Source organism: Hippocampus guttulatus, chromosome 21, assembly GCF_054856545.1.
Source record: "Hippocampus guttulatus isolate MCC_2025c chromosome 21, RoL_Hgut_1.0, whole genome shotgun sequence".
Classification (NCBI taxonomy): Eukaryota; Metazoa; Chordata; class Actinopteri; order Syngnathiformes; family Syngnathidae; genus Hippocampus; species Hippocampus guttulatus.
In genome coordinates, this window is record NC_141281.1 from 2,974,359 (window position 1) to 2,995,424 (window position 21,066).

Below are 21,066 nucleotides of genomic sequence, written 5' to 3' on the forward strand. Positions count from 1 at the left end.
TGTAAAAACACATTTTAAGTGCTTTATTTTAATCCAAGATATTTTTTTTTCAAAACAAGAATATTTCGTTCAAATATATTTCTATTCATCCAGATATCATTTGATTGGAGTTGGTCATGAAGTGGCAACCGCACGCACTTAAAGGACGGAAGTTAATGGAAGCTGCACCACGACGCTGTTGCAGCCTGGCTATAAGTGACGTGCCCGGGCGACAGACACCTTAGTGAGGGCAACGTTCCCATTTTAGGCACTGCCTGTGCAGTCTTTTGCAAATAAATCATGACTTGCTCATTTTTCAACTTATTTGCCAAGTAGTGACTGATGCTATCGACAAGATTATACAATGATTAAAAAATAAACAGCATTTTTGCGCTCCAGATCGTGCAATTTAGATAGGACTACAGGACCCACAAATCTTTTGTCACAACCAGGAAGTGCATGAACGGAGTCCTGAAACATAATCTCATTAGAAAGGAAAGAGCGCTGTTTTTTTCAGGATTACGCTGATGTTTTCCGTAACGTGAAGCGGCCACTTTATTGGATCTTTGGAAATGCGTCCGTGGTCGCTGAGTAACATAATGTAAACAAGAATCATATCTTCAAACAAGTCGAACAAGTTATACAACTGGTTTTGGACATACGCGTCTCCCATTCATTCATACTGTCTATTTAATGGCCGAGGACTTCCGATGTTGTATACGGGTAAGTCTACTCTTAGTGGGCTTTATTTTATTTGTAACTGTTACATGGTAAAATGAAGGATTACTTAGTCTTTAAAAGGTCACTGCTTTGGTACGGGCAGTTCAAATTGTTGTTGACAATTGTCTCCGTTTGTCTTTGCATTCTTACATGCAATGAATGTAAAACGTCAGGCAGAAAGTACAGTATATTGATTCCCTTCTTTGTCTTTGCATTGCAGACTTGAAGTACTGGTGCCAGTACTCAAAATGAGGTGGATCACCTTTTTCATGGTGGGACTGACTGTCCATGTAGTCTTCTTTCTGTCCATCTTTGATATCTACTTCACCTCTCCTTTGGTCCACGGGATGACACCGATGGCCACACCTTTGGTTCCACCTGCCTCCAGACTGGTACTCATTGTGGCTGACGGCCTGAGAGCAGACAGCTTTTTCACCCTGCTCCCGAACGGCTCATCCACAGCTCCTTACTTGAGGTTGGGAAGCAAGCAAAAAATAAAAATACTTTTTTTGAGGGACGCTTAGGCTTCTGTTATCTGTCTTCGAACAGGGCTATCATTGAGGAGCGAGGTACCTGGGGTGTCTCCCACACACGCGTTCCCACGGAGTCTCGCCCTGGTCACGTTGCTCTTATTGCTGGCTTCTACGAGGATGTTAGTTCTGTTGCTAGAGGTGTGTAGTGTAATACAAAAACAGCTATAACTGTAGGTGGTATTGGCACTCGTATATGAGTAATCATACCCAATGTTTTTGTGTGTCTGGGATCAGGTTGGAAGGAGAATCCTGTGGAGTTTGACTCTGTGTTTAATGAGAGCAGGCATACCTGGTGCTGGGGCAGCCCGGATATTCTGGCCATGTTCGCAAAAGGTAGCGCACATACTTTGTCAGGTCATGAGTCGGCTGTGCGCAGTACAGTGACATCCAATACAGGAGTGACAGCATATATAGCTCAGTTCCGACTCACATGCTCAAGTGATTCATTTCAGTGGATGTGTACAATTGCACAACATGGCCGCAGTGTTTCAAATATTTCGGTTACCTCATTGAGTTGCATCCCCTCACACACATCTACTAACAGGGGCGAGTGGAGACCATGTGTACACCCACACCTATCCGGCAGAAGAACAGGACTTTGCCTCCACGGATGCGTCCAGGCTAGACAGCTGGGTGTTCACTCAAGTCAAAGTATGGTAGCTGGTACTCATGATATCCATACGTTAGATCATCATTTTCAGTGTTGTTTTCTTTTTGGGCAACATGAATGACGGGAGGAAATGATGCAGTTTTTGCCTTCTCTATCAGTCACTTTTTCAATCAGCCAAGTCAAACTCCACTCTGATGGCCAGCCTGCTGCAGGATCAGAATGTCTTCTTTCTGCATCTGTTGGGTATTGACACCAACGGACATGCTCACAGACCAATGTCCCAGTCAGTTCTGGATTTTTCTTGACTAATACTGGTAATTACACTCTAGAGTCTTCAAAATAAAATCCACTCATTACGTTTTATTTGTCTTTCATGCAGAGAGTACCAAAACAACATTGGCCTAGTGGACTCTGGCGTAGCTGAACTGGTGTCCGTAATTGAAGACTTCTTCGGTTATGATGGCAGAACAGCTTTCGTGTTCACGTCTGATCACGGCATGACCAATTGGGGTAGCACACTAAAAAATATATATCCAAATGTAAAATGAATTTGCTTCGATGTCATATTTGAATCCAATCGTGTGTGCCTAGGTTCTCACGGTGCTGGTCACCCCTCAGAGACTCTCACCCCTTTCGTGGCTTGGGGAGCTGGAGTACAGACACCACACAAAGTGACTGGCGATCAATTTTACCAGGACAGCTATTTGCAAGGTGCACTCATAAAAAGCTATTAATGGTGACCATTTTATTCAAAAGTGTTCAGAATGTGTTTTGCTGTTTGAGAGATATAATGGATTCGTGGCCCGATTTCTCTTTTTACCCCAGACTGGAAATTGGAGCACCTCAGAAGAGTTGATCTCAATCAGGTGTGGCTCCTTAATTTCATGATTTTGCTGTTCTAATCAAATCACATGTCTGCGATGAAATAACAACTTGCGGTCGAGCAATGTTACACCACGTCTCAAAGTTTACCGTTCAAAACGCTGCAGGCTGACATTGCTCCTCTCATGGCATCTCTCATTGGCGTACCTATTCCTGTCAACTCTGTCGTGAGTATTGCTACATTATCTATAGCACAGTGACTGAAAAATCCAAGTTTGTTTGCTCAAAACGCTTTCCTTTTTTGTTTTGTTTTAAAGGTCGATATTATGTTTCTGTGTCCTTAGGGTGTATTACCTGTACTATACCTGAACAACAGCGATCTGTTCAAAGCAGAGTGCATGTACACTAATGCGATGCAAATATTGGAGCAGTTCAAGGTGAGGCAGCGCGAAGCTCAGCTGTAGATGACATGTCTGGGATTTGTTTGCACAACAACAAAAAAACAACAGTAGAACATCACTCAATAGGATGAATAGTAAACAGTAGTTGAAACGGGTAAGTGACAATGTTACACTTTTCATTGCCTTTGAATTGTGTGTTTTGTTTCTATTTTCTTAGATGAAAATGAAGCAGAAAAAAGAGACAACCTTGTCTTGTCTCTTTACTCCTTACCAGTAAGTACGATAATCTGGAGGTGTTAATTTGGGCATTTTATACTTATGGGCCTTCTGCACAGCAAGCACTTCCACAAACTATCAACAATGCTCAGTACTGCCACGCTCAAAACACGTTGCGTGGATTTGGTCATGAGAGCAATCTGCTCAAGGTAGAAGTTCTTTGAAAATTTCCAGTCATTTTCTCACTACGTGCCAAAGAGTTGTGGCCAAACAGCATCATCCGCCTCTCACATGACGGAGAACCATCCCAACCAGTCTATTTGGCTGTCCCTCAGCAATGCCGCGTGATCTATCGCTTTCCCTCTGTTTATAGAGCGCTGACCGCGCCGAGGCAAGCAGAATTTATTCAGAAAGCAGGAATACTGATTGATCTACACAAGTATGAAGAGGCTGTGAGTATCGTGGGGAAAGCAAACGTTTCGGTCCATCAATACCGTAAACTGGGAAATCACACCAGATGACGGTGTAATATTCAAAAGCTAGTTGATTTCGGTCAATCTTTTTCTCCTTCTCCAATGTTTTTTTTCTAGATCTCACTCTGCCAGGCTCTAATATCCAATGCCCTTGAAGGCTTGGTTTACTACCACACCTACGACAGGTTTTCCTTGGGTTGCAGCGTCGTGCTGGGATTTGTGGGGTGGACCTCATATGTTGTCCTCGTTGTTTTGAAGACTCATACAAGCCTTAACATGCATCCTGACATACTCAAACGGGTATGTTTCAATCCAATTAGAAACACTCACTACGTTTCCGAGCGACATGTTTGACTTCTGCATCCACAGAAGCCCAATCGTACCTTGGTGAGGCTGAGTGTGTGTGTCACCGTTGTGATCAGCATATTCCTGCTCATCCAGAAGAGTCCACTCACATACTATATTTACTGCCTGCTGCCGGTGCCAGTGTGGTACTCTGTTTTTAAAGAGTGAGTGTCCTTCCCTCCCCCCAAAAACAAATGTGCATAACCATGGTTCAGACTATTTATGTTGATCATTCCTAAGAGAGTGAAAAGAGACTGCGGTACATGCTCAAAAGTAAAATAGCTCACAACATCCAACAAGCTAATTTGCCTCACAATTACATGGGCGAGCTTGGCTGGCCGCACGGATGTTACAATGACAATTTTCAGGCTGTATAGACTTGCGATGCTGCTCATTGACAAAAGTAAAAGGCCATGACTGTGTTTGTCATTACCTCCCCGTCATTGCAGAAAGTCATAATGGCATTCATTTTCCATTGCAGGTCCAACACACTCACAGATTTGATTAAATTGGCTCCTTCCCTGCCGCTGTGGAAATGCTTTGGCTACTTTGTGCTGGTAGCATTCGGCATTGAACTACTGGTCAGTGTTCATAAAACTCTCAACCAGATGACTTTCTTGTAAATGCAACGAGGCATCAAGGTTACAAACTGTTCTTCGACTGTCCCCAGGTGGTGAGTTTTTTTCATCGCGCCATGCTGACTGTGGGCCTGGCTGTCCTGTCTCTCTGGCCGATGCTGTCAGGACTTTTTGACAAGGCTAAGGTAGGATAGATAGTGACATCGTGTACGTTTGCCTCTTTGATCACAAAGAATCATTAGAAAATGTTGATGTCGGTTCCGGATAAACGGTTATAGTTCCAAAGGGAGCGTCTCGGGATTTGGCACTGTTCTGCGCCACCGCAAACCACGTTATGAAAAGATAACTTTTTTTTTCCCCAACTCAACCCCTGTATTGCACATGTTTTTGCTGGTGAGTGTCGTTCATTTTGATGAGCTTGTCTGATCATTATCGCTTTCTAGTGCTGCTCAGTGAACTGGTTTCTGGGCTGCCTTTGTTTGGCTGCTTTCCCCCTGATGCCCGTGGTGGGAAGAGAGCCCAACATAAATCTGGTGTGAGTATATGATGCTTCAACCACGACAATAAAGTGCATTGTTGAATCAATATCCTCCTGATAAGAATACAAATAATGCAGCACCCTACTTATTTTCTTAGGATCTGTGCTGGTCTGCTCACTCTGTTTCTATCAGTCTGTTTCCTCTGGCCATCACGGAACAGTACATCACTCCTCCTTAGTGATAAACAGCAGCTTGTCATACAGGTAGCTGTGGCTAATTATGTTCTGTGCATGACTGCATTTGTGTGAATGCAGCTGACCTCAGCGAGACGCACTTTAATGGGTGTCACTGAACAGATGCTGCATGTGGCAGTGTCTGCATGCGTGCCGTTCTTCACACACTCCAGCCTGCAGCAGAAACGGGGGCTGCCCCTTCTCGCTCAACTCATCAGTTGGGTCACATTAGGTAGGTGGCATGTGACTGAGAACGCGCATTTGCTTTGGTTTTTCGGAAAAAGAAAAGAAAAAAAAAACAGCCTACCATACTGCTTTCTTTAGCCTCTTCCATACCCGTTCCCTTGATGAGCTCCACACGCCTTTTTCACCGGCTCCTCAGCGTATTCCTCTCGCTCACAGCCACATACCTTCTGCTTAGCACTGGGTAAGACAGCATACAATTATTCTTGTGACATGAGGCAAGTGTGTCGTTCTACACCAGAACTACAAACACGTGCCAGTAGTTGAAATCGTAAATTCTGTTTTGAGTAGATGGGTTTGTTTGCTCATCCCTTCCTTGATGCAAGTTGCTGTGCGCACCGAGGCACATTCACGCCGGAACAGACAAGTTTCATCCATATATTCGGATTCTTTTGTGAATAGACCTTCACCAGATGCATAATTTCTAACCCAGGGCCGAGGCCTTGTTCCCTCCGGTGTTATCTTGGTTGATGTTTGTGTGGATCAACATTGAACAGGAAGCAACAATCGCTGAGGGCACCTCTGGAAGGCAAGAGGTATCCATACCGTTTCCTTCTCCTTCCTCACTCCACAATCCATTGCGAAGCAGACTGGTTAAAGTTACAGTTCCAACTTATTTCCGATCAGATGTTTAGAGATGACTCTGGTAAGGGACTCGTGTATTTCATGTTGAGTGCCATTTCCTGCAAATTCCAAAATTGCAGTTTCCACATACTGGACTAGGATTGCACTGAATGATGGAAGATTAGAACTGAATGGCGACAAGAACTCAATAAAATATCGACGTAAGCCAAAATGTGTGAATACATGCTGTCTCCAATGTCTTCCAGCTCTCCACTATCGATTTCTCCGCCAACATTGACATCTCCAAAATTCGTCAGCTCAAGTTAGATGACATTCGGCGCTCCTATTTCTTTGTATCCTTCATGGTGTTTGCAAGAGTGTAGCGAAGGCAAAGCATGCAGCAACAACTGCCACGATGTTATCCTTGACCTCATACGGCGCTCAGGTTTTTTTCATCATCGTGGCTTTTTTTGGCACAGGGAACATAGCGTCCATTAACAGGTATGTGTTTGAACAGACGGAATGGCATTTCTAATCCTTAAAAGAAAACCAACGTAATTCTTTCATCGTTAAGTTCAGCACGTCTCCGTGTCAGACATCATGGCATTTATGCAGCTATACGTCGATTCATGACTGTTTCAGAAGTGGACAGAAAACACACTTTGGTTCAAATAGATGCTTCAACTCTAAATTGGTCATTTGTCCTAAATCTTTCTTTTCCCTTTTTCTTTCAGTTTTGACCCAACGTCGGTTTATTGTTTCCTCACGGTCTTCAACCCCTTCATCATGGGAGGGTTGATGATGTGGAAGGTGAGGTAACTGAAGCAGGAAGCTTTGAACTTGCTTTCCGATCAATCTTGACCACTCTTGCCCTTTTGGTCTCCTAGGTCATCATTCCATTCATAATCGTAATGTGCACTTTTGAGACGATCCAAGTGACAACACAGCTGCCATCGAGAAGGTACATCTTCATTTCTTTTTGTCCGCTTGTAACCACAACATGCGCACTCTTGGGCGTTTTACTTTTGAAGCTGACTGACTAATAGAACAAAATCTCTCTCTATCTGCAGCTTATTTCTGATCGTTTTGGTCATCTCTGACGTGATGGCTCTGGTAAAATCTCAGATTTACATTCTGATGCAAAGTAGAAACTGCAAATGTGCGTACTTTTCTACCCAAGGCAAATCAAACCTTTGACGTTTCTTTTCCACAGCACTTTTTCTTCCTAGTGCAGGACTATGGCACCTGGTTAGAGATTGGCACAAGGTAACCTGGCTCAATGAGAGAGCGTGTCGCTGCAAGTGCACTTAAAACGTCCTCGGGTGTCAAATGCTGTCAGAAATGTTTCCTTTAGAATGGTTGGAACCATGTTGAGTCTAGTTTTAATGTCAAATGTGAAAAGCTGCATATACTGTACTGACACAGGGAAAACGTACTTTCTCTTTATCCCGCACAGCATCAGCCACTACGTTATCGTGATGTCGATGACCATCTTCCTGATGTTGCTCAGTGTCGTCACGCACATCCTCACCTCGCAAAGATTTGTTCTGTGGCGACGACGCAAAATTCACTTCCCCTGAACAAACATCAGCAAAGCACATAAGCTTTCAGTAGTGTTTGTGGTTATAGACTCTCTCATAAATGTATCTATATTTGACATTGTATTTTGCTGAACAATAGTCATTGAGTGACATTTATCAAAGCTGTGAGAAAACGTGGCAGTGTATGCTTTGAAGTCCTCATTAAAAACGATGTTTCACCCCACCCCGCAACATCTTGTCCTTGCACGGTATGACAGTAAAATAAGCTCCTCATTATTGTACTTTGGTTTTCAATAAATATACACACATATATTATTAGTTTTTATGGGTGACAGTTTGGACCCAGCACAAATGAATTCATTTTACATTATTTTGTATGGGATATTGCGTTTTTAAAATTGGAACAATTGGGATGGATTTTGGGAATGTGCACCGGCCCCCTTTTCAACGCTTACTCGATTGTGCCGGTGTAACCGATGGCTCTTGGATTCGCGGAAATTTGTCAAATGACCTTCTCATTGTGTCGCCCACGACAAAACTTGACATACAGGCTCCACGTCAGGACGGTGACGTATTTTATAGCCAATGATACATTACAATGATTTAGTTTCACTACATAACTCATTTCAATTTCTGTAAACGTGGCTAAGTTCCAATCGCCAGTAATAGACTGGTGGGGTTACACATATTCATTGCCGTTCTTTCTGTATTTTATTTGTCGAGGGCCAGTGACAAAGAATCTCGTGGGATCCAATGACAGCCAAATCAAGGCAAATGGGAGACGCAGAAGTCGAAAGGGGCTTTTTGTGCAGTGATGCTGGACGCAGGGCGCCACTCTTATCAAGCATACACCTGACAGCGCATCGCAGGTGAACTCACGCTGCAGACCTCACCAGCAGGTCTTTGGGCTGAGTTCGGATGCCTGCTTTCGTGAAGTTCTTGAGGACTTCCGGCAGTCCCGTCAGGATGCTGATTTCCTGGGAACAGTACATGGTAGTGATGTGCTCCACGGGTCGAATCCCTGAAGCGTGTGCCGAGTAATCTAGATGAGTGGTTCATGAATGGGGAGTGAAGCGCGTGTTGATGACGTCAGTGATGACGTTTGAACCCCCGCGAAGGGGGTGTACCACGTGACTGATTCAGGAAATGCTACGATAGGTTCGAGTGTTGTTCGAAATAAAAGCGACAAAGAAACGCTATGGATTCCCCTTCATACCAACTTGCTAGCACATATCTATGCACCCCTGCTTCATCAGTACCATGTGAAACAGTTTGTTCAAATGCAGGTGAAATTCTCAGCAAAAAAGAAAACGCCTGAGTCCAAAAACTTTGGATAAAATATTGTTTTTAAATAAAAACGAATAAGTACTTTATTTTACCTCCTTATTTCACATTTTCACTTGTTGCATAAGCACAAACATAGACAAAATAACACCTAACAATTCATGTAAAAACACTCCTCAAATACATATTATGTGTTCAGAACATAATTTACACCCCACCATTTTATTGCATGCACCAAGCATGTTATACATTTTCCTGTCCAAACCTTACTTCAAGCGTCGCGCTGTTACACGGGGTACAGTTGAAGCGGAAGTACACAAGCGGGCATCCGGGTGGCCGTCTCGTTTCGTAACGAAATACTTTTGATCAATATTACGCGCACCTTGATATGCAACACTTCGTCGGTGATGTCATGTACACGTTTGCTCATCTTGATTATCCCTGATGATTGGTAAGAAGCAGCTGGCATAACACGCTTAAGTCAAGTACAACTTTATTGTCAAATGTGCAGGCACAGATGAAATTTCTTCCCTCTCAAGACAACATAAAACAAGTCTTCAACGACTGAAAAGTAATTCGTTGGGTAAAGTATCATGCCTACTATTTGCATTTTAAAGACCACGAGTTTAACTCTTGAACGAAACAAAGACAACGCACTTGAAAGTACAGTGGGTCCTTAATGGTAGGTGCTAATACTCAGGCTGTACTGTGAACTTAAAGCACTGTAGCGCAAAACAAAGCAGTCAAAACAAGGACTTACATGATAACTAAACGTTTCAATTTGCTAAATGGAGGAACAGATCTTTTACCTGGGCTATTAGTGAGCAAGAAACCTCGACAAGAAAATAATAAAACCTTTTTAAATCTTTGAACTAGTTTCCTCTGGGCCAGACAAGTCTTCATTTGCCGCATGGTTGCCTAGCGACGGGCCGTGCCGTCCTCTTCTTTAGAGGCGCTTATCAGCTCTTCAGCACAACACCGCCCCCTTCCTGCTATGGTTGCGTCTTGCAAACAAACCCCACTCAGAACGGACTCATTGAAATAGTACAAAAAAATGTACCCAATTTATATTTTAATAGTATATGTGTTTGTGTGTGTACACACGCACACAAATAATTCTTAACATTTAAGTGATGCCGCAAATATGCAAAACATTCTGAATGATTTTTTTTATTATGAAATAATTTCTTGAAAATAGTCATACAGACAGTCATTTGAAAATAGAACTACAACAACCAGTAACCATGGACTTGGACAGCGACAAAAAAAAAAAGAAGGAAAAAACTTGAACAGAAAATAATTTTCAACTGTACACATGCACATTAGCAGTCATAGGACAAAGGTTTTGCATGAGAACTCTGCACAGCGCATGTCTTAAGATTTTAATTATCTTGAAATACATAGCACGTCTCGTTTACTGAAATTACAAATACTTAAGCGAAAAAAAATGTTATCAAGATTGAGTGACTATCAGGATGCTTTTCGCTTTTTATCTTACCTACTGTTACAAAAATAAAAGTATGTCTCGCTGGCTCTTAAGTGGCCAACTATTTCTCTGGCCGGCTCTTTCTCTTAAACCTAATTCAACTCTCTGGATGGAACTTTGGCCAACGTCAGCAAAGGCTTGATGAAAATTAGCCAAACTCAGAATGCCAAAGCGACCTTCCCAAAAGCAATGTGGTAATTCCTGTTTAATATTTCGTTAAATGCCTAGAATGGCTTTGGTCCAAGATCATGAATGGCGCTTTATAATAAAAATTGTGTCATTATTATTGTCCTTGTATGAGTGATTCTATCAGACAAAACATCAAAGTTAAAATATGAATGGAATTTGGTGGGCAATAATGGCTCGGGATTCTTCTAGGCCAATTTCCAGTGCTAAAACACATTTTGGGAAATCGGGCATAAAAAAGAAAAAAGCTACAAAGCCCAAAGTTGACAACTGCTCAATCACAAGCTTCCGTGGGTCTTGCTTTGCTTCTATCTTTTGCCCCGTTTATTGCCGGCGGGTGGCTTTTTGAGCTGCAGCAGAGGCGCCCCGGTGCCGAAGCCGGCAGCAGGCGCGTTGGACACGCCAAAGGTCAGTCCGGCCGAGGGGTTGATACCAGGGTTGCTGAAGTTAAAGCCTGAGGTGTTGGTCCCACCAAAACCTGGAAAAGCAAAGAGCAAATGCAAAGAATTGGGGAGAGAAAAAAAAAGGGTTGTGATTTCATCGTACGCTGCAGATTCAAGACACCCTGGTGCCCGATGCAGCAAAGCAGCTCGAGAACATAACCAAGCCTACTCATTGGGTCACAGCAATTACAGTGTCATCACTTTGGTCGGTTTCAAGTTATTTTGGTGACCACTGTCAGATTTTCTTTTGCACTAGGTTCACAATTTTGTGTACATCATGTATTGTAACAAGGCGTTCAGAGTTTCAGCAGATTGTACTGTTGTGATCATTGCATTCGTATCAAAATCACATTTAGGTAAATCAGTCTGACTAAATGCTCTGTGCCAACAAGGCAAGGGGCATGTTTCTTTGTGGACGTGTTGATTTCAGTGGACCGCACACCAAGCGGTTGTGTGAGGTCGAGTGTATTTTTTTAAAGACGTCATGCAATTCAGGCAATTCAGCTGCTATCCACAAATACTCGTATTACGGTAGTCATTTTTAACATAACAGGTGGCATTGTGCTGTAAACCAATGTTGGTGTTGTTCAATTAAATGAATTGCAGTGATCCAGAATTGAGAGGGAAAAAAAACAACCACACACACACCGTCCTCCCCAAGAGAACCACACAGCCTGTGTCATTCATGCTCGCGAATCATGCGTGAGGAGTTACAGTCCACATGTACCTGCACTCAGACTGCCTCCTGTGGGCTTAGTGGTGGCGGCGAAGGCAAAAGAAGAACCCCCAGTCCCCACCCCACCAAATCCTGGCCCTGCACCAAAACCTGTGGGAGAGTCAGACAACGGCAGTCAGTCAAACCCTGGAGCACAGCTTTGACTTGGGTGAGCCTGCACAAGCTAGCACGGGCTGCATCGTAAACACACAGGCATGGCAAAGCGAGGGCCAAAGGGAGAAAAAGGGGATTTCAACAGACTCCGCCACTTGGTGTGCGTTCAGACCACTTTTAAATTTCGGTTCGTGGTTTGCGTTTGTAATTGTATGGAGTATGCTTTCAGAATAGCGGACAGTCCAAAGCCGCATAAAAACAGGAGCGGCTTTCTGGTGGTGTGAACGCACTTACGCCATATACGAAGGCGAAAGTGAGTAGCCAAGCTCAGACTCAACACTGCAACCTCACCGTTGCTATCAAACTTGGAGCGGGGGAGAAAAAAAAGCTTAAGTAATACCTCCCAAAGTGGTCGAGCCCAAACTAGTGCCCACTGCTGTGGCAAAGGGGTTGCCGAACCCTCCTCCCAAGGGTGCCTGGTTCCCTGTGGCACACGGAGAGATTCTTTACTCCTTTTAAAGCTTCCTCTGACACAGCATCTTCCCCTATTTACCAGACTGATAATACAAAATACTATGACATCACTCCTCTTATGTTCAATGTATCCAATTCAAAAGGTGGCTTTTAAGGGTGCAGCTTGCATGACATATACACAGTGGAACCTCCAAAGTTGAATCGAAAGCGTAATGCTCGCTCTCCCAACAAGGTAAAGTCCATTTATTCTCCATCATGAAACCCCGATTATCTTCAGATGTGATTTTTAAGTCACATTCATTGGCATGATGAAAGAGATGTTGTGGACATGGCAATCGACTACAACTAAAAATTGCCCTGCATGCGTATCATGGATTGGAAACAGTCGCAAGCCTCTCTGGAGATTGACATGAACCATTAGGCCGACAGCAAATTCATTCGCAGGTAATCGAGACCGAGGTCAGACCTTTTCTCCGATATTACCCCTACTGTGGTGGGATTACATGAAGGGCGGGGGGGGGGGGGGGGTCGGAACAAAGAACAGGCCTTTCCAAGTGAAATGTGAATTCTTGTCTGATGACACAATTCAAACTTTGAAGTACAATGTTCCTCCAATATCATGACTTCGGGGACTTTTAACTTTGAAAGTTTCACTGCCATTTGAAGTTGTTCACAAAATCAACAATCTGGCTACTTTTGTTGACTTCATCTGGAAAAAAAAGGGGGGGTTGGGGGTGGCTAGTTCTTTCACTCCAAAACTTGTCTTTGCTTCTCTCAATGCCATCACAATAAATTAGCTTCATCTGAAAATAAACAAGGACAACAATTTCTTTGTTTTAAGAAAACGTTTTATTGTCAATTTGATATGCAACTCAATTTACAGAAACAAACACGTTCCGAACATAAATGGTAGTCGTAGGTTACTAGCTGCTACTGCATTTGACAAGTTTGCAAAGAGTCAAGATTTTAGAGTGAATGAACTAGCTTCTGTGAAGAAAAAAAAATCACACCATTACTGAATAGAGTTTAAAAGGCACACCATATTGTGTAGTAATTATACGGTATCAACAGGCATTGGTTAAATATGTTTAAATACAAGTCAAAGCGCTGAAGTGTGAGATAAGACACAAAGATGTGGCGTTTCAGGGCTCTCAGTCACTGTAAACGTCGAAAAAACACGAGTCGGCGACAAGTTGGAGTGGAAATTTAGTGACAGGTGATCTAACCAGCAGCTGAAACTACTGAACAAGATTGATCTTTACTCGTGTTCTCTCACACGTTTTCGTGCCTACCTAGTGAGTATCTCGTGCACATTCATCCGTCTTAAAATGTGTCAAGAGCTCAACAGTTCTCGACTTGGGCCTCTAGGAAGCCACGTAGAGGTGAAGGGCAGTTCAATAAATAGAAAAAAAAAGACCAAATATATACCTTCATAGAAACAGTCTGAAACAGCCAGAGAGAGACAGATGGACTAACGACTGACTTCAAGTACCAAACAGTGTGACCACTAATAGGACCAGTGTAATTGTCAAGCCAGGTACAGTTGTGGAAGACGTTTAAAAAAAAAAAAATTAAACAGATTACAAAATAATAATTTAAAAAAAAGATTTGTGTCAGGACACAAGCCCTAACTCCTCCGAACGCCATCACAGCAATAACATTAATTCCAAGTTTCAAAACATTCAAAACAGTGATTTGAGGAGAATGTAAAAATGATCAACCACTTCAATTTAGAATGAAGACACTGCACCGCGTGCAATTATTATGGAGTGTGAAGTTTCAATAGGTCACCACCTAGACTTCTCTCAATTTCAAGCAGGTTCTGAGAAACGGTAGAACATCGACATTTCACAATTTAGCCAAGCAAATGGCTTTCACTTGCAGGTCCTGAGTCATTTGGCACATTTGACTTTTCCGCGCAGTGGCACAAATGGAAAGCAGCTTTGGGCCAGCACCATGTGGCATCACGCAGTTTAAAAAAAAAAAAAAAAAAAAATCCACGTGTCAAATATCCTTGTCTGTCCACCATGCTGTCGTCTCGCATCATGTCAACACGAGTCAATCAATACTGAGTGCCCCTAAAACCCAACCAAAAGGTCTATCAATGACAGACTCTTATATGACAACTCATGCTGCTCTCCAGGAAACGGTCAAGTGAAGTGGAATACTGCTTTTAGTTCCTACTTGCAAACCTGGGGCAATTACACGTTTGCCGACTTCAGGGATGAAGAAGAACCCTGACATCACAACAATGGCATCACACACACACGTACGCACAGCGCAAAGTTGGGGTATCAGAGGCCTGACACTTCTTTGCCTGTTCCACAGAACCCAACAAAGGGGGTGATACACTCAGGAGCAGAAATATGGGCACGTCAATAATTCTCAATTTGAAATGTACGCGAGGTCCTTTAACTGCTGCAGACTTTCAGCTTTAATTTGAGGGGATTTATTTTGCCTTCAAATCAGCCAAACGGCGGGTTGGACTTACAACCGTGCAGATAAGTTATGTGACGAATGAATGAAAAATCAAACTTTCACTCTCCTAATTCTTCATATCTTTCTTTTCACGTCCCAATATTCATGGCCCCGTCTCCCACAAGACGAATAAGTCAGTCATGTACAATACTGTAACTCTGCTTTCACACCGACACGAGATGTGTGACAACGGTGGCACTGTTATATTGTCGGTGCTACCCAAATATATCGGTTAAATAAATAAAAATTACATCACGGCTCATTGCCATTGTCAGCCATTAAGTGTGTTTGCATCTGACTGATTTTTAGGTTAGATGCAGTAACTCCAAGTGGGAAATTTCTGTTTTCTCAGCAGTCTTGAATTGCATTAAAGCTCGCAGCAAAATAAATAAAGATGTGTAATTAATAACGTTCTTTCGATATCTACAAATTCACGGATACAGTCACTGATTTGTGACTGGATTTTGTTGCTTCTACCCCTCCGCAGATAGAAATGAGCTCTGATATTTCACACATGAGAAATGCAGAGCTCCGAGTGCTAAGCTGCAGAAAGAGACATTGAAAGCACAAACGTCACTCATGATCAGAGTCACGAGTTTGATTGTGGTCAAACCAGAGCATTTTTCACCGGAGTATGCTCGCTTTGTCCGCAACCAGATTTGATCGAGTGTCGGACCGATGAACGAAGACTGCCGCTGCCTTTCCAAACCCTCCTAAGTGCAATGTGATTGCTGAGTCTTCGGTTGGAGTTTTATTCCCAATCAAGTCAGAAACAAACTGGGATGTCCCCCGATGTCAGAGTAAACAAGCTGAAAGTGGATTCACTTGTGAAGTTGTGCTATGAAGTGCGAGACTGGTGGAAGAGCGTGTAGAAACATGATATACGCCAAGAGTGTATGATTACATTAGTATTGGGTTATTGTGCGCGCATCTGAGCACGACAAAGAGCCACTTGTGTTTACTACCAGTAAATTATGTATGCTGGACATCGTTACTGGTTTGCATCATATCACAAGGTGATTTATGGGGGAGTAATTTAGTGCACAATGGAATGACAAACATGGCATGACGCTAATAAACTGACCTTGCTTGTTTTAAACAACACCATAATTAGTGTTAAAAAGAATTGTAACTAAAAGTTTTTTTTAAAGACGCTTGTTTGGCCAGACCCCGTACAACAGAAGAGACATGTTTTAGAACGACCATATTTTTTCTATGCCATTATCTAAAAAAATAGATCCTACCGGTTCCACCTAGAAACAATCGAGAGCTTTTTTAAAAATTAGTCTTGTGGTCAGTCACAACACAGACTAAGAGGGATACTTCAACTAAAGCAGCCGCCACACTGGATTTTACATCCATATTCACTCGTTAATATGTTAGTCAACAAGCCAAATACTGAAATCACACGGCAAATCCCTAGTAATATTCATAATAGCAATAATAATAATACTGATTGGGTGGGCTCAATTAAAGCATAGAACATCGAGGAATTATCTGTTCAATATTTATATTCTTTGCTATGTGTGTGACATTGCAAGTATTAGTAGCGCTCCGATCGATCGGCCACCGATCACGATCGGCCAAGGAATCTTACACATCCCTCGGCTTTCTATAATTGTTAGTGAGCGGCTGTAAAGTGGAAAAAAAACATGCAGCTAATCCCCGTGATCGGTATCGGCCGATTTCACTCAAGGAGAATCGGCGGCAGAAGTGGCAACATAAAAGCCCGATCGGAGCAACCCTAATTATTATTTTGGCTTTGTCAGTGTCGCAACAGTTTCCAGTGAATCCATCAATAATATATCCTCTGCTTTTGTACAGTAAGGCGCATTAGAGAAATGAAATGAATCCAGCCCATAAAGTGAGGCGGCAGAGACGTGACAGTAAGGCAGAAAACTATTTCCAGTCAAGAAGAAACTTTTCCCGCCCTACAAGTATACAGGCATATATATCTCTGCAACCAGCATTTTATTTCTTGCGGTTGTCATCCTTCCGATACCAATGTAAGTATCTAGCAGTTAAATAAACGGTGTTCTTTCCAACCTTCCGAAACCTGGTGCGAACATTCTAAAACTTGTAGGCAGTCAGACCTGGAGTTGGCTGCTGTTGCTGGGTCAGTGTGGCTGCCATGGCCACCGCTGCAGCATTTGGCACGCTCGAGAATGGGGCCGGACCTGTGGTGACGCGCGGCGTGCTCTGCCACTTCCTGTTCGACGCCCGCTTGGACTCAAAGACGTCGGTCGAGTCCTCCAAAAAGGCTCGGCGGTAGGAGAGGTACTGGTGCTTCAAGATCTAAAATACAAAAGAAAAAAAAAATACGGCAAACATTGATTATGATGGACAAAACCTATGTTCGATGGTGCTCCAAAAGTGGACCAAGTTCAGTCAAATCGATGAAAAATGACGCTCTTGGAATCTGAACAAAAGTATCACGCATATGAAAGAATACCTTACTTAGATCAGATAATTCCTTGCAATTACCATATGTTTGCATTGAGACATTTGAGTGCAAATCGGTCATTTCGTAGAGTTTGTGCTGACCTTTACATTCTCATGGACAGATTGGAGCTGCGCAGCCTGGGCGACAAACGTCTGGTACAATTTCTGCATGGCCAGGGTCAGGTCTGGGAACAGGATTTTTCAAAAAGCGTTTAGAGAATTTAAAAAAAAAAAAAACAGACGATGCAGTTTGCGAGTTTGAAGGCCTCTGACCCTGAGGGGTGATGTGAGAACCACTGCTCTGTGTGGTCAGGTGGTTCTCCAGCTCTTCGATCTGCTGTCGGTACTGCTGAAGTTGCACCTCAAACTGCTCTACCAGGCAGCGGAAATAACTAAAAAAACAAAACAAAACAAAGAAACAAGTAAAATTTCAAAAAAACGTCTCTTTCTTTTGTCCATATGAGCTCGAAAAGAGGTTGTACTCGGTTACTTACTCGGAAGGTGCAGTGTTTTCATGCTGAAGTCCAGGGGGCGTCTTTTGTGTACGCAGTGCTATGTCGGCATTTTTCAGCTCCTTCATTGAGAAAGGACGTATTCTAGGTTTAGATCAAGGATTGGCATTTGACATTTCAGGACACAGACTAATAAAGGTTTCTTAAAAAAAAAAAGAGGGCGGGGCCCGGTAGTCCAGTGGTTAGCACGTCGACTTCACAGTGCAGAGGTACCGGGTTCAATTCCAGCTCCGGCCTCCCTGTGTGGAGTTTGCATGTTCTCCCCGGGCCTGCGTGGGTTTTCTCCGGGTACTCCGGTTTCCTCCCACCTTCCAAAAACATGCATGGCGGGCTGATTGAACACACTAAATTGTCCCTAGGTGTGAGTGAGAGCGTGCATGGTTGTTCGTCTCTGTGTGCCCTGCGATTGGCTGGCTTCCTATTCGGGGTGTCCCCCGCCTACTGCCCGAAGACAGCTGGGATAGGCTCCAGCACCCCCGCGACCCTCGTGAGGATGAAGCGGTTCGGAAGATGAATGAATGAATAAAAAAAAAAAAGAAGAAAGATCCCTTTTAGTGCATGTATCATTCAACAGCTTGCTCAGTCTAAAATACGACGACTAAATACTAGTACTGGTCATGAGTGCATCTGACATCAAGTGGAAAAGGTTACGCGTGTCTGTAGCTACCTGTGCAGTCTCCAGCTTGAGCTTGTCAATGGCCAGAGCTTGACGCTGCAGGCCACTCGCATTGACAGAGAGAAGCTGCTTGAGGGTCTTGATGTCATCCTGGACTTTGGAGATTGCCTTTGACGTCATTCGGCTGATGTCCTCCTGAACCTGTTTCTGCTCTTTGACAAACTTTCTGGAGAAGGAAAAAATAAATACAAAAATGAAAGCACAATTTCAAAGCACAGTGGATGGAATTTTGATTCATACTTACTGGAAATTCTCGACGTCTTGACAAATGACCGGAGGCAGGTTCTCATCCTTTAAAGCTTTACTGTCCCTTATACGAGGAGAAAGACAATTTAGTATTTGTTATGACAAAGACACAGGGGCAAATTAACTGTATCCATTGCGGGGCATCCTGAGGTATCAGGTGTTTGTATAGTAGCTCACAAAACAAAAGTACACCCTCACATTTCTGCAAATACATCTTCATGGGTCAGCACTAGAAAATGAATGTTGCCACAATGTAAAATAGTCGGTGTACAGCTTGAATAACGGCGTAAGTTCAAAATACCTCAACACGCCGTCATTCATGTCTAAACCCCTGGCACAAAATGATTACGCCCCCTGAAGTGAACATTTCCAATTAGTCACATTCCCTGCGCAGTGAAATGTGGCAAGTTTGCCTCATAATGTCTCAAGTGTGCATGGGGAGTAGATGTTTTAAATTTACCGATAGTCTCATCTTTTACAGGTCACTCAAAAGTTGAATATGACAGACACCACGTGACAAAGAACTACTAGGACCGCAAAAAAAGAACTTTCAGCAGATCCTTAAAACCAAAGACTTGGACTCTGACTTGGGTGCCAAAAATGTGTGATCAGGACATCCCTAATTATAACAGAGGCGGTGGAAGGAATACAGTATGTAAACTGGTCAGCATTACTTACTGGGCGTTGGCTCCAGATGAGGTGTCACTCTTTTTCTCAGAGGAGGCACTAAAGTCAACCCCACCCAAGCCAATACTGGGAGCAGGGGCTGCCGTCGCTGCTGTAGAAGTGCTTAACAAAGAACTTAATGTTAACCCCCCTCCTCCACCAAGAGTGGACTGACCCAAACCTGAAATATACAGTGAACAGATGCGCTGATGTAACCTCATGAATCACATGTATGTTTTGTCACCTTGTAAGTTTGCTCACCTGTAGCCACCGTACTGGAAAAAAGACCCCCGCCCAGCGAAGGAACCGTTGCGACAGCTGCCGTGGTTGTCGTGCTGCCGAGGCCGAGTGCGAAGCCTGTCGCCGCGGGCTGCTGTGGCGCCGTCGACGTCAGGACAGAGCCGAATGTTAAACCTGCCCCAGTGGGGGCAGACGCGGAGCTGGTGGTAGCAGCAGTGAGGGAGAACGGCGCAGCTGAGCCAGTGGGTTTGTTGAAGGCTAGGCTGAAGCCGCTTGCGGCTGTTGTCGAAGCTGGGGCCCCTGGACACAGGCAAGAATCAGCATTTAGAATATTGTGACTTAGGGAATAATGGATTTGTTAAATGGGGCAGAATACACTGCAGCGACTTTTTAAGACTAAGACCAACCCATCCCTCGGGATCTATGGACATTATTAGAGTCATAGATTGTAACAACACAAAAGGAATGACTACATGCAACAACGAGACCAATGCAAGAAAGTGGGTTGCTGTGGTGTGACTTACCTGCAGCAGGCGTGTTGAATGAAAACCCCCCAGGAGGTTTCTGACCAAAGAGACTTCCGCCGAGACCGAGGGATGGGGTGGTGCTGGCGGTCGTGGCAGGGGTGGCAGCGGCAGCACCCAATGCATTACTAAACGAGAAGCCACCAGTACTGGCCGCAGGCGCACTTAAAGCAAAGTGGGGAAAAAGCTGACGAATCATTACATAATTTACTAACAGGGGATAGACGTTGTCAGAACAAATTGTATTATTAGTCAAAAGCAAATAACGCACAATGACGTCACACTCGTAAAAGTCTCTCGTGACATGGGTCATCGCCCCGAGTGTAAGCAGTGTGGATAATATTTTGGAAGGTGAATCTAACAAGTTGGGCCACTGTTGTCTACACACGCTACGCTAATGTTAGCTAAGTCGTATTCGTTTCAAATACCTGGTTGCTGCTCCAAATGCAAACCCTCCTCCAGCGTTGGTGGAACCAAGTGTTCCCGTCCCAAAGTTAAATCCAGACATTGTAGTTTAAGCATTAAACGCCTTCAAGTCCAACTTTGTGTGCTTTAGCCACATTAGCAGAGCAGCGACGAGCAACACATCATCGCGGCAGTTAGCTTCGCAGAAATGCCCGCGTGTGGGCCAGAGCAGAACTACTTTAACTTTAAAATATATTTTTTTCCACACATCATGACCCTCAAACAACGCCACTACAGTAAGTTGTTTTCACTGTATGTCTCAGTCAAGTGTATTCCGTTTAAACATCGAAAAGTGACCAATATCGAAGGACGTATGCGCGCATGGTGCAAATTTTCCTATTCCCCGCCTGCTGCTAACCAAACGCTGTTGCATTTTGG

The 21,066-nt window shown here is 43.6% G+C and overlaps 2 protein-coding genes across 4 annotated transcripts; one reads left to right on the plus strand and one right to left on the minus strand.

Annotated features, from left to right (window-relative positions):
• The first annotated feature begins 947 nt into the window (after positions 1–947).
• pign (phosphatidylinositol glycan anchor biosynthesis, class N) lies at positions 948–7,960 on the plus strand. The gene is made up of 28 exons (XM_086101414.1): positions 948–1,174; positions 1,249–1,370; positions 1,467–1,565; positions 1,777–1,883; positions 2,001–2,125; positions 2,222–2,352; positions 2,434–2,553; positions 2,668–2,708; positions 2,832–2,891; positions 3,009–3,101; positions 3,283–3,338; positions 3,655–3,733; positions 3,872–4,054; positions 4,124–4,263; positions 4,581–4,680; positions 4,770–4,862; positions 5,121–5,212; positions 5,314–5,419; positions 5,513–5,621; positions 5,714–5,816; positions 6,066–6,168; positions 6,463–6,549; positions 6,642–6,697; positions 6,931–7,006; positions 7,084–7,157; positions 7,267–7,309; positions 7,410–7,462; positions 7,653–7,960. The coding sequence occupies exons 1-28, from the start codon at positions 948–950 to the stop codon at positions 7,774–7,776; spliced, it is 2,802 nt and encodes a 933-aa protein (XP_085957540.1). The 3' UTR covers positions 7,777–7,960.
• A 2,215-nt stretch (positions 7,961–10,175) lies between these two features.
• On the minus strand, positions 10,176–21,048 carry nup58 (nucleoporin 58). 3 transcript variants are annotated; one of them, XM_086102005.1, is made up of 13 exons: positions 20,652–21,048; positions 20,224–20,387; positions 19,721–19,999; positions 19,472–19,640; positions 18,792–18,857; positions 18,539–18,713; positions 17,854–17,933; positions 17,633–17,751; positions 17,462–17,544; positions 17,011–17,212; positions 12,366–12,449; positions 11,864–11,962; positions 10,176–11,171 (listed from the first exon to the last, which is right to left on the minus strand). In XM_086102005.1, exons 1-13 carry the CDS (start codon positions 20,729–20,731, stop codon positions 11,002–11,004), a joined length of 1,770 nt encoding a protein of 589 aa, XP_085958131.1. In that variant the 5' UTR covers positions 20,732–21,048; the 3' UTR covers positions 10,176–11,001. The 3 variants fall into 3 exon arrangements, with proteins under 3 accessions (XP_085958131.1, XP_085958132.1, XP_085958133.1); XM_086102006.1 differs by lacking the exon at positions 12,366–12,449; XM_086102007.1 differs by lacking the exons at positions 11,864–11,962; positions 12,366–12,449.
• Positions 21,049–21,066: the final 18 nt, after the last annotated feature.

What these genes read in the sequence shown, in the direction of transcription:
- nup58 (XM_086102005.1), bottom strand. Translation starts at nt 20,731, where the DNA reads ATGTCTGGATTTAACTTTGGGACGGGAACACTTGGTTCCACCAACGCT. An exon ending in TCAAGCTGGAGACTGCACAG is followed by an intron (nt 17,934 to 18,538) that starts GTAGCTACAGAC and finishes TTCTCAATGAAG; the next exon opens with GAGCTGAAAAATGCCGACAT. An exon ending in TTCTCACATCACCCCTCAGG is followed by an intron (nt 17,545 to 17,632) that starts GTCAGAGGCCTT and finishes TCCTGTTCCCAG; the next exon opens with ACCTGACCCTGGCCATGCAG.
- pign (XM_086101414.1), top strand. Translation starts at nt 948, where the DNA reads ATGAGGTGGATCACCTTTTTCATGGTGGGACTGACTGTCCATGTAGTC. An exon ending in AAATATTGGAGCAGTTCAAG is followed by an intron (nt 3,102 to 3,282) that starts GTGAGGCAGCGC and finishes CTATTTTCTTAG; the next exon opens with ATGAAAATGAAGCAGAAAAA. An exon ending in GCACCTCTGGAAGGCAAGAG is followed by an intron (nt 6,169 to 6,462) that starts GTATCCATACCG and finishes AATGTCTTCCAG; the next exon opens with CTCTCCACTATCGATTTCTC.